The sequence below is a fragment of the Diabrotica undecimpunctata genome, chromosome 8 (genome assembly GCF_040954645.1).
Source record: "Diabrotica undecimpunctata isolate CICGRU chromosome 8, icDiaUnde3, whole genome shotgun sequence".
Taxonomy (NCBI): Eukaryota; Metazoa; Arthropoda; class Insecta; order Coleoptera; family Chrysomelidae; genus Diabrotica; species Diabrotica undecimpunctata.
In genome coordinates, this window is record NC_092810.1 from 145,370,088 (window position 1) to 145,383,939 (window position 13,852).

Below are 13,852 nucleotides of genomic sequence, written 5' to 3' on the forward strand. Positions count from 1 at the left end.
AGAGACTTTAGCAAATATATACAGACAATGTTAACATTTGTTAATGTTTGTGTGAACCACCCTTACCACTTTGGGGTATGAAAAGTTAACAACCTCTTTTCAGACCTACAGATGTAAACTTTCATAAAAATTGGTTCAGCTGTTTCAGAGGATTAGGGCGACGAACACAATTTATGGCGACAAACAAAAAATCACAATTTAAAATCATCACCAGTTTTACCCACAGTACCAGTACCAGGAGTACCACAGGGATCAGTGTTGGGGCCTCTGATATTCTTAATATCCATAAATAATTTATCAAATTTGTCAGATGACACAAACTGTGTCCTTTTTGCAGATGACAAAACCTTCTTGTATAAAGGTAAACCGGATCAAAGTAAATAAATTATATAAAAAGCTAAATCCTGGTTTAATTGTAACAAAAGTTAAGTTAAATGAACAAAAACCTTAAACAATATTATTTAGTACTGATAGATTGGTTAAACCACCTGAACAGTACAGTTACTGTGGATAAAAAGTTGAATTGGTCTTAACACATTGTAGAACTGTGTAAGAAACTCCCTCACAGATTTTTGCGATACATAGACTGGCTACTTTGATAAGTCGAGATATCCTTAAATCAGTTTATTTTGGAATGGTTCATATTCTCCTGAAATATTGTATAATTCAATGAGGAAACTCATACTATGCATATAAGGTTTTGATTCTACAAAAAGCAGCAATTTGAATTATTGATTCAGCAAAATACCATGACAGCTGTAAACCTTTATTCAAAAAGTATGGTATTCTCCCTTTACCTTCATTACAAATATATATTTGAAAGTTTATTAACTATTAATAGTAATTTGCAAGAGATCAAAACACATGCTGATCAACTACAGGATAACACAAAGAATAAAAGTGATATCATTACACCATATTACAGAGAGTGTTGTAACACAGCTAACATAAACTAAAATCTGTATAATTATTTTTTAAACCTAAGCAAAATATTGCTAATAAGGAATTGAATTCTAAACAATTTTATAAATATGCAAAAAGTTTCTTTTTGGAACACTGCTTTTATAGTATACAGGATTTTTATGGAAGTGTCTAGTGTGGCCGTTTTTATGAAAAGTATTATTTCTCATACTTATCTTACTATTAAATTATATTTATTTTTGTTTTTTTTTGTATAAATTTTCATTATAGATGACAGTTTTATTTCTATTGTGACATGACATGTTTTTACTATGTAAAATAAACATATCTATCTATCTATGTATATACAGTGGCTCTCAGCTTAAATAATACAGTCGCTACTCAATAAAACTAGCTTGTGTCAGCTGCTCAATATTTATTAGAAAAAAATTACATACTGAAATTAAATAACTATAAGTCTTCTAAAATAGCATAAGCTATTTTTTGGGTTTCAAATATACTATACTTAAATAACAATAAATATTTAAATATTTTATGTATGATTTTGATGTCACAGCTAAAATGATACAGATAAGATGAAGCATTATACAACTTATCAATTTGAAATTTACAAAGTAGTCGTTGCATTAAATTCATATTGCAGTTATTTTTATATTTAATTTGACATTTCAAAGGATTTAATCTGCAAATAACAAAATTATTTACGAATGGGTCACCAAACTACGATTATTGAAAGAAATTTATTTATTACTCACCATAGAAATGGATATAGCCAAAGAGACATATCCAAAATGGTAAATAAATGTTCATCAACAGTTCAACATATTATGTTACCAAAATGAAAATAGAGTTAAAAATAAATCAAGGTTATCACCAAATAAGATTTTTATCAAACGTTAGGAAAGTTGGATTGTCAGAGAAATAGCAAATAATCCTACAAAAATTGCACCAAAATTGCGAGATGAGGTGAAAAAACAATTTGGAAAACAATGTAACCCCGAAACAATTAAACAGATATTACGAAAGAATAACCTACATGCTCGAACTGCTAGAAATAAACCTTTTATTACCCAAAGAAATAGGCGTATTAGATTGATGTTTGCTATTAACAAAGATTTGAACTTTTGGAATTCAGCAATACTTTATTTGCTGATGAAACCAAAATACACTTGTTTGGGTTCAACGGAAAAATATCGGTGTGGAGAGGCTAAATAACGAAATAAAATTAAAAAATATGAAAGCTACGGTAAAGCAAGGTGAAGATGGAGTGATGATGTGGGGGTGTATGTTATCTGCAGGGGTAGGTAACATGCGTTTTATTAAATTGAATATGAATGAATACATGTTCTTGGATATACTAAGGCAGCATCTCACTGCTAGTGCTCATAAATTAGGTATTAGTAACAATTACTGGTTTTATCAGGGCACCGATCCAAAACACATGTCATATCAGGTTCGTATTTGGTTGCTTTACAATTACCGAAATGTCATTAAAACACCAGCCTAGTCCCCAGATTTAAATGCTATTGAAAATTTGTGTTTGACATTAAAAATAAAGCAAATAGTGTCCCAATATCAAATAGAAATTAAGTGAAAGTAAAAAATTACTGAACTTTGGGACACAATTTCCCCAGAGTACTCTAGAAAGTTGGTCGAACCAATGCCTAGACAACTGCAGGCTGTACCTGATAATAAAGAAGGATCTAATAAATATTAGCAATCAGTTTTCAATGCGTAGAGTTTGTTTTCTTTACTAACTTTCTTGTTTTAAAGTTTTGCATCATTTTAGCTATGACATCAAATCATACATAAAATAATTAAATATTTATTGTTATTTAAGTATGGTATATTTGAAACCAAAAAATTGCTTACCTATACTATTTTAAAAGACTTATAGAAATTTAATTTCAGTATGTAATTTTTTCTAATAAACATTGAGCCACTGACACAAGCTAGTTTTATTAAGTAACTACTGTGTCATTTAAGTTGTTAGTCACTGTATATATACACCTTTCATTTGTTATTTTTTATCTGCAGTGATTATTATGCTTCTGACATAATTCAAAACAAACAAAACATTTATAAGATACTCATTTGTCAGAAAAGGTATTACTTATCCATAACTGCTGTCTTACAGAAGTATGCTCAGGAGTTTTAGATTTGTATAATTAAATTAATGGAAAATACAAACTACTCTGGTTATGTATTTCATTGTAAATAGCATAAAATACAGGGATATCTTGCTTATTAATTATATGAAAGTTTTGGCACCTAAGGTGCTATTTTGGACTAGTGCGATATATTACAGTTCCATAAAAAAAAAATAAGTAAATATAAATGATTTACTTCTAAGAAATAATAGTAGAGACATTTTTAACACCCATGCTAGAGAGGTATTATATAGGAGAAAGACTGATAAATTTTATGTGAAAGTAAAATTCCATCGAGGCTCAATACCTGGTCCTTATTTATTAGATGGATTTAGATCAAAAACTGGAACAGTGGAGATAAGCTCAGCAGAATTTTAAAAGAAGGACAGAAACAGAGTATTTAGAATGTTCATTTAAAAATATAATGTTACTACAAATAAAATAATATATTTAGACAATAAAAAAGTAATAGTTTTATGTAGGACATTTTAGGTACCTACCTAGTACCCTTTTAAAACCCTGTAAAATTGTGTTAAAACCAACTATGATGTACGGAACTGAGTGTTGGGCATTTAAAAGGTAAGAGAAATAATGAATGCATGTGGTACATGATGCAGACAGGTAAAAAAACCAAATTATTACCATATTTTGGACAGTAGAAAGTATATTTTTAAAATAGAAAATACAGAAGCATTAAGATATTAGTGATCAGCAATACACATTATATCTTAAACAGTAATCAAGGTAGAATTCACATTCATTTCAGGTTGGTAGAATATGCATATATTTACTTATAACATACATTTCAGGTTTTTATGTAAAATATAGAAAGAAGAAATTAAAGCAACTTTTAGAACTCTTTCCTTTAATTTACTAATCTTTCACCTTTAAAAGTGGAAGTTATTATTGTTAAAATTATAATTAAATTTTATTTTCCTATTTACATACTACTATCACCAGGAAAGATTAAAAAACTGATATGCTTTCGATAAATAGCAAGTTCAACAATGTTAAATAATCACTGTAGGCATATTAGTATTTAAGAGAAAAATAATTTTACTACACGTCAAAACATATAGGTGTGCCTATACATTTTTAATTAATATAGATAAAATCATGACAAGTAAAGCTTAACACAGGATAGATAAGCTTCAGAAAAATTTAGTGAATTAGGCTTATAAATCATATGACACCAAAAATAATGGCTGGAATTAAGTATGACCTACAAAGGACATGGTTGTTGGTGTTATAAAAATGCATTTATCATATTATTATTAGGCAAAAACCAAAAACTCAAGAGACTTGTAATGTGATCCATTAAAATAAGCAACAAGTAAAAGACTTTATAGTAAGAGATTATATAAAACCTGTTATAAGTTGTATATCTCTTCTAATATTGACTAGGTACTACATGTATTATAATAAATAAAGCATGTGTACTGGATTAAATATAAAGTTGTAAAATATCTGCTTGCTAGATGATATTTCTATTAGTGTATAATAAAAGACAGCTAAATGTCATGACATGAATAAAATTTGTTTTGAAAAGATTGAAAGCTACCCTCAAAAGGGGATAATGTGTATTAGATTAATAAATAGTGATCATTGAAAAAACTACTTCATTATAATTCCTCATCTAGATAGAACTCTAATAAACACTGAATCTCTATTTAAAGTATTTTTAATAGATTTGGAAAATAAAGTAAACAAATAATGTAAATATTTATTCACCCGAAATCTTCAATTTACCAAAAATCTACTCAGTTCTCATGCTACATGCTAAACAGTGCAATTATGGAAATGAAAACTCACCAATATTTTTAAAATCTAGGTAACTTTAAATATGTAAAATAATTTAAACAGTTTTATTTAAAAGTTTTGATATGTAAAATACACTGCACATAGAATATAATAAGATACTATTAGTAAATTTTGGAAAACACCGGATTCGACGTTACATTTTGTTTACAACAAATAGCTTTTTGACTTCAATTGGTTAATAATAAACATGGTAGATTTAGACATATTGACAACGAGAACAGCGCCTGCCCCGATCGCACATCTGTCCAATCAGTCAAGACCAAAAGTTATTTCGAGCTGGTCGCTAGATGTCGCCACATAGTCGTTCTATGTAGTGATGGGTCATTCGCAAACGATACGGATCGAAAATTTCTCTATTTATAATTGGAAAAATCACCGAATTGAGAACCAGGAAGCCAGGAGCACAAAGCAGCTCCTATCTACTTCAAGTAGACAAACAACAAGACTTGAAGGAGATAAAAAGGATCAACGGAGTACAGAACATAAGAGTAAGATGGGACGCTTACTCCAAACCATCCAGAGCAACGCAGTGCTTTAACTGCCAAGAATTCGGACACTCTGCAAGGAACTGTTTTAAACAGCCAAGATGTTTGAAATGTGCAAATGGACACCAGACGAGACACTGTCCACTGTCCTCTCCCAAAAGGACAGATAAATAAGGTAAAATGCTGTAATTGCCAGGAGGCCCACACTTCGAACTATCCGATGTGCAGCAAACACATCGAATACTTGGACAGACAAGCAGCTAGAAGAGCGAGGAACCAACCTCAACAGAAAATGGCTCCACCAGCACCGCACCCATCTACATTCAGAAAAACCACTAGCGGAGTATCATATGCACAAGCTAGCAAAGGAGAACAGCAAACACCCACAAGGAATGATGGAGTCAAGAGCACCTGGGCGGAAATTAACCAAATAGTTAATGTGGAAAAAATGATGGCAATTCTCCAAGATATGAAGAGAGAATTACTACAGTTAAAATCATGAAGTACGAAGACATCTACAATGAACCATAAACATCTGAAGATACTCCAGTTCAACATAGCATCACTGAGGCTAAGGATCAGCGAACTTCGAGAGACAGTCATAAGGCATAATCCAGATGTCATATGCCTGTCTGAAACAAGATACATGACGGACTCCCAACTTCCAAGGATTACAAACTACGATGGATTCGGAAGAAGAGACGAACCAAACGACAGAGGAGTAGCCATCTATGTTAAAAACAACATAGAATGGAACCAAGTTTTGATGGACACACACCATTTCGAAAGTGTTGGAATTAAAGTAGGTATAGCTAATATCTTTTCAATTTACAGGAAGCACTCAGAAGACCTAGACTCAGGAGACTTCAACGCCAAACACACATGGGGATGTATGACGGACACAGCACCAGGAACAACACTACTAAGATACTGTGAAGACAGAGATAGTATGTTATTCGCTCCAGACGAACCAACAAGGATCAACCCAATAAGAGGACACAACAACTCAACACTGGATCTTTTCATCACCAAAGATGTAATAATAGAAGACGTCAGAGCCTACTTCGAATGCAGTTCGGACCACAAACCAGTAATAGGAAGGATGACATCGAGAGTCGACTTGCCAAGGATAGAACCAGTAGAAAGATGGAGATGGAAAGATGCTAACTGGCCTAACTACAGAAGACAGCTAAACCAAATGGAAATGAAGAGAGAGTTCCAATCAACAGAAGAAGTAGAGGAAAAGATCGAAGAAATCACAAGAAGAATTCAACGAGCCATGGAAGCCAACATTTCAAAATCCATGACGAACAACAGAGGACTGGTCATCCCAACAGAACTACAGGACATCATCAAGGATAGAAACAAGGCCAGAAGAGCATTCCAAAGGACTAGAAGACAGGAATTCAAAGAATATGGAGACATCCTATCTGAAGAAATAAGAGTAAGACTGAGAAGTACCACTGAAAACCAGTGGCACAACAACATCAGAAGAGCTGAAGAAAACCATGGAAATGTTTGGAAAATGCTGAAGGCAAGAAGAAGAGGAAAACAAAAGATGCCACAAATCATAGACAACGAGGGAACACACTACGACACCCAAGGAAAAGTAGATGCAATATCAAGGAAGATGGCAGCCACACACAGACAAAACCAGGATATGTCGGATGCAAGAACAAGGAGGCAAGTCGAACAAGAATACAACAGGATCAGAAGAAGGAACGAGTTCCAAATAGACGAGGAAGACCATACCAGCCCAAGCGAAGTTGCGAAAATCATCAGGAAACTGAAAGGAAGCAGAGCACCAGGACAAGAAGGAATCCACAACATCATCCTCAAGGAACTTCCGAAGATCATAGTACAGCTGTACTATATCTTCAAATACTGCCTGGAAAAAGGACATTTTCCGAACAACTGGAAACACGCCAAGATCATACCTCTTCTGAAACCAAGGAAAGATGGAAGAAGACCGGAAAGCTAGAGGCCCATATCACTCCTGGAAACGATGGGAAAAATCTTAGAAAAAATCATCTACAAGAGACTGGTGAAGCACACAGAAAGAAGAGGAGTCATCCAAGAAGACCAATTTGGTTTCAGAAAAGGAAGAAACTGCGAACTTCAACTGGCAAGGATTATCAGCGACACGAAGATAAAATTCAACAGGAAACAGAAGACAGGATTAGCCATACTGGACATAGAGAAAGCATACGACACGGTTTGGAAGAAGGCACTAATCTACAAGATGGACAAGGCTAGACTTCCACACTACCTCATCAACATCTGCGACATGTATCTATCCAATGGAACATTCCAAGTTTCAGCTGATCAAAAGATGTCAACGATCCAAGAAATCCAGGAAGGAATGCCTCAGGGCAGCATCTTATCACCCATTTTATATAACATTTTTGTTTCAGACCTTCCAACAGATCCAAGGACTTCTACAGCCCTGTATGCAGACGACACAGCAGTGTATGCATCCGGAAAAGACGAAGGAAGAATCATAGATGACATGGAGTACCACCTGGAAAAAATCACGGACTACACCGAAAAATGGAAAATGAAGATCAACGCCGAAAAGACGCAGTTCATCATATTCGGCCAGGACAAACGACCACCACGGAACCAGATCACAGTAGGAGGCAACAGAATTCAGGAATCAGTGACGGTCAAATACCTAGGAGTCCACCTCTACAGAAGACTCAACTTCCGGGTGCATACACAAAAAACAAAGGTAAAAGCTAATGCAGCTAAAAAACTAATACTTCCTTTCATTTTTAGGTCCAGTCCACTCTCGAAGGCGAAGAAAATTCAACTCTACCAAGCATATGTTAGGTCGGTGATTCTGTATGCAATACCAGTGTGGAGCTCCATTGCGGAATCACACTGGAAAAAGTTGAAAAGTTGCTGATGTCTCAGAAGCAACTGAGACATCATGCTACCGAATCATCGGCGGAGCAGCATGGGAGGATAGAGTTACAAACGCGACGATTAGGAACAGGTTAGGATACACGCCACTAAGGGAAGTGGCCGAGAACAGAACCAGGTGGTTCTTCAACCAGGCCACACGAAGACTACGAAAGACCAGGGATATCCTCGAGAAGAACAGGATCCAGAGGATATTTAGATCCACCCACCGACTGATCGACCACCTGATCAGGGTCTAACCAGGCGTGCAGGGAAGTAGGTACGTTTGCCGATTCAAGTACCTACAGAAGCAGACGAGGACACCACCCAGGAAAATCCAGAAGCCGAGAGGAAGAATCAACAAACGCTGGCGGTGCAAGAGCGGTACGCCGAAGAAAGAAGGCAAAAATTTTTTAAGTTTGATATGTAAATATTTTTAGTATGGCAATAAACGTTTTTATTTTTATTTTTTATTTATATCTATTTATCGAAAAAAAATCAGAGGTCACAAAGAAGATAGTGATTAAGGCAGCCCCCGGCATGGACCTGGATGAAGGAAGTAAAGAAAATCAACGGCCTCCAGAACATTAGAGTAAGATGGGATGCTTACTCAAAACCTTCAAGAGCTACCCAGTTCTTCAACTGTCAAGAGTTCGGGCATTCGGCGAAGAATTGCTCTAAAAAGCTCCAAGGTGCATGAAATGTGCACTTGGACTTGGACACCAAACAAGGAACTGCCCACTACCTAAGGGAAAAGAAAACAAAGTCAGATGCTGCAATTGCCAGGAAGAACATACTGCTAACTATTCAATGTGCAGGAAACACATTGAATACTTGGATCAACAAGCTGCAAGAAGGAACAGGAACCAGCTTCAACCTAAAGTAGGGATGCGACATCGGTAAAAAACATCGATGGTAACATCGAAGCTGAACATCGATAGTACCGAAATATCGAAAAGAAAACATCGATGTTCTAGAAACATCGATGTTTTTACAAATGTTGAGTAATGTGAAAATAATAAACTAAATAAGTATTATATATAAACGTGATTTAATTGCTGAAAAACGTGGTGTATGCGTAATGATCATCATCAGAATTTTTTTCAAGAATACAGCATTTTCATTTCTACTCCCTGAAATTGAAGAATAAAATGGAATTGGAGGACTTGTTTTGAATATGTTTTAGTTATACAATAAAGCATCTTAAAAACAATAGTTACTAAGTTTATTTCATTAAAACAGTGTAACCTTAACCTAATATTAAACAATTAAAAATTTTGGCTTGATAGATATCTTAAACACAACCAAATTATTAGAAAAAAAAACAAATAAGTAATATATTAAAATTATAAGCCCCAATAATGCTTATCAATATCTTGTAAAAATAACAGTTTTGATAGCAGCTTTCCTTTTATTCTGTTTCGTTGCTGGGTTACTGTTTGGCCAGCTTTAGAAAAGAGTCGTTCAGACGGTACGGATGTGGCTACAACTGCTAAATATTTATGTGCTATAATCGCCAAATTCGGGTACGTAGCTTTATTTTCTTCCCACCATTTAATTGGTTCTACTTTTATTGATAAAACTGAGCTTTTTAAATAAAGAGATAACTCAGATGAAGGGGCAGATGTTGATATTTCTTTTGTGTTTTCAGAAATTAATCTTGAATGATCTTCCCATAAATCAAATACTTCGGGTATAGCTAAAACAATTAAAATTTAGATTAATTATCATTCAACAAATTAAGACAAAAAAATGTTTACCTGGTTCTTTTTCTTTTTGTTCATTGACGATAGAAAAGCTTTGTTGAGAGACGTCCATTTTCAGTTGCAGTTCCTCTTGTATATTTTGAACTGCTTTTGCACAATCTAATGGAGAAGTAAAATACATCTTAAAGCGAGGATCAAGAAGCGTGGAAACTGATAGTAAATGAACTTGTTCTGCCATTCCAAAACGTTTGTTACATTCTCCTAAGAGAGATTCTTTTAATTTCTTCCCAATTTCATATTTAGGTGTACTTCCTTCAATTTTCTTCTTTATATTAAAAATCATTGGAATGACAATGCTACTAGTTGTGTATTTTTCACCAGACAGTTGTTTTGTAGCAGTTTCAAGGGGAAGCAATATATCTTGAACCTCTTTTAGCTCTTCTGCTTCTCGAGCATTAATCATTCCTGGTGCTGATGAATGTCGATTGACAATTTGATTAATTATATCTCTTAATTCGAGAAATCTAGTAATGGAATAATATGTTGAATTCCATCTAGTGGAAACTTCTTGAATTAGTTTTTTCATATTATCTGGGTCTTGGGCTTTTCTTAACTCATCACTAGCATTTACACTGTGCTTAAACCACGTTATTATTTGTTTCATTTTTTTTTAAAGTTCTGTTAAGGGTTCATAAGATCCAATGGCTCGTTCAGCGATTAAATTAATTTGATGTGCAAAACAGTGCAGAAGTTTTTTTTCCCAAAAATTGTCTCCACTGCATTATTGATGTTTGCAGCTCCATCAGTAATTATGGCCGAAACACGTTCCGTCATAATATGCCAATCTTCCATAATGGTAGTCAATACTTCCCGCAAATATTTTCCTGTATGTGACTGACATAACTCAGTGACTCCCAATACCACAGAATCTATTTTAAGATCATCAACAAAATGTAATGTTAACCCAATAAAACTTTTAGACTGTATCGTTTCAGTCCATATATATGTGGTTATATATAGTATACGATGTTAAAGACTGTATTTTTTGGCGAAACAAATTTGACAGAGCGATGTACTTTTTATCTAAAAGAGCATTAATAGTTTTCCTGGAAGGTATTTTGTAGAGGCCACCAGAGAGCTGCTTAGTTAGGTTTTGAAATCCCTCATTATCGACAATGGATATCGGCTGGTAATCCCGACAAATCATATATAGAATGGAATTTGTTATTTTTAAATATTTTGTACCACTTTCACTATAAGATTCTAACCTTTTAACAGACTCTACTATTGTTTTTTGTCTTTTTTAAGGAGTGGGTGCATAATAGCCACTTGTACTAGGTTGTTGAGTAAAAGATGATGATGTTGATATTTCTGAAAGTGAAGAAGTACTTCGAGTGTCGTCGTTATACTCTGTATCAGTAATTACATCTACACTTTCTTGTACATCACTGTTGACTTTTTTTATAGAAGAATTACCATTTTTGAAAGAAAATTCTTTATGTGTGCTCTTTAAGTGGCATTTTAAATTGGATGTATTGCCACATGTTTTAATTCTTTTAGAACCTAATCGGCATTTTGCATAATTTTTATCTTCAATGCATTTATCAAAGTATTTCCACAAATCACTTTTAGGTGGCATGTCTGTTTACACAATAATAAACACTACTTTAAATAAAACTTTAAAATGGTACGTAACTGTAACTAATAGCTCCGATTTCGCCTTTCAACCTCACAATTGAAGTCAAACTATAATAGAAGAACAAGGATATGAAACTATAACACAATACATACCCACCATGTGGTTATATACTATGAACTATAAATTGAAATTTAATTTTTAAAGTATACATACCCCATAGAAAATTCACAGATTCACAGGTCGGGGAACCCCGGACCTACACAGGTGGTTCATAATAGATGACAGAGTCAGGGAACCCCAGGCAATATCATTGTTCGCGGTAGCGGTAATTTACCAAAATGTATTGAGTGTGGCCTATATGTGGAATCAGTCACCACGATCTTGTCGTTGTAATACATTTAATATTCACATAATTACTGGACTTTCTAAAATAACTATTTTTTACTAAATTTAATAACATATTTTAGCCAGTTTGATTTCCCCAGATATTAGTCATTTTAAAAAAGTTTTTCCCCAGTCCCCAAAGATTATCAATTTTCCCCAGTTCTGAGGAAAAATCCCCAGACCTGGCATCCCTGCTATAAATAGAGGGATAAGGACGAAGGACAAGATAAAAATAAGTACACCCAGAATTTAGCCACAATTATGGACATTGAACAAAATATTTGAGTTTGGCAGTGATGAAATTTATGTTAAAAATGAAACACATACAATTAAAAGCAATAAGACATATAAAACTTAATAGTTTAGAATTACCAAGAAAGAAAAAGTAAATAGTTTTTAAAAAGTAAACAGTAAAATTTCAGTATAAATAATAAAGTTAAAAAGACATCTCTTGCAATTATAGCAACTAGTTTTGGCACTGTTGACAAATCTATCCGCTAATCTATCAAAGGACATTTACCCAAAAATCTCTAATAATCAACTGCAATTAATCTCGAAAGGAACAAATATTTACTCGTTCTTGTTTTATATAAAAAATTGCAGAATCCATAAAATAATATAATCAAAATGTACTTTTTAAAAGCATTCTTTTATATTTGAAGCATACAACATATACATTCTAAGGACATGGCAATACTGCCAATTCGAAATATTTTGTTGTTTGTTCCAGGGTCTGACATTTACGTCTATATTCTGGGTGTACTTATTTTTACCTTGTCCAATACCATCATAATGATAATGATAATTACCAAAAATAAAATAGACTAAACAATGAGATGTGAGATTTACCGGGTAACTTCATTCAGCGATATAAATTGTCAGCCGGTGAAAGCTGTAATCCTCAATGCAACTATCTATCCGATCTACTTTTAGACCTCCCTATTATCAGTACCGCTAATTCAGATATTTGGATCATTTACCTTTATTAGTTCAAAACTAATCTGACAATTCCACTAGCACTAACCCCGCCCACCTATACACCATATTATCGTAACACCTTTTTCCTCTTATGACGCCGTCTCCTTTCGAAGGTTGGCGATGCAAATGGCAAAATTTTAGTTCTGAAAACTGCTGCGCGAAAGATTTCTGCGGATGAGCGGTCGAACCATCTCCTCAGGTCTTTCAGCCACGAGTTCTGGCGTCGTAACACCAATTGGGACCTATTCCAAAAATTTGTATCTCACAATTTACCAATATAAGATGGCATTAGAAGATGGCAACGGTCAAGCCGAAACTGCAAGAAACGTTGGTGTAAGTCTCTCGAGTATGCAATGAGTATGGCCACGGTACGAAGAGAGCGATCTGCTTACTCGAAGACCTGGTTAAGGTCAAGAAAGAATTACAACAGCTGGATGTGACCGCTTTATCGTTTCTAGTGCTTTGAAAAACCTAACGATCACAAAGTTATCCTTCGAAATTATTTGCAAGAAGTGAAAAATGTGAATGAGAACACTTGGCTTGGACAATACGAGATTAGAGTAGTGTATTGTTTTCCGATAAATCGAGATTCTGTCTTATGGGCTCAGACAAAAGTTTAAGATCGTGACGACGAACATGCGAAAGATATTGTAGCGTGTTTAAATAAAACGAGCGGTTCTAATGTATGTAAATATATTTATTTATAAGTTTACAGCACGATAATATCTTATCAACTCCACTAACTAATATCAGCGCTGCTTATATATACAAGGTATTATGTACTATAACTGAAATAGTCCACATCTATTTCATTTGCATTAGCGCCTCGGATCTGTCCGCCGGTCGATAGATCATGAACATTCT

At 34.1% G+C, this 13,852-nt stretch overlaps 1 protein-coding gene across 1 annotated transcript; it reads right to left on the minus strand.

The window, feature by feature from the left end:
- Positions 1-9,627: 9,627 nt before the first annotated feature.
- LOC140449153 (E3 SUMO-protein ligase ZBED1-like) lies at positions 9,628-10,651 on the minus strand. Its single transcript, XM_072542303.1, has 2 exons — positions 10,042-10,651; positions 9,628-9,980 (listed from the first exon to the last, which is right to left on the minus strand). Exons 1-2 carry the CDS (start codon positions 10,649-10,651, stop codon positions 9,628-9,630), a joined length of 963 nt encoding a protein of 320 aa, XP_072398404.1.
- Positions 10,652-13,852: the final 3,201 nt, after the last annotated feature.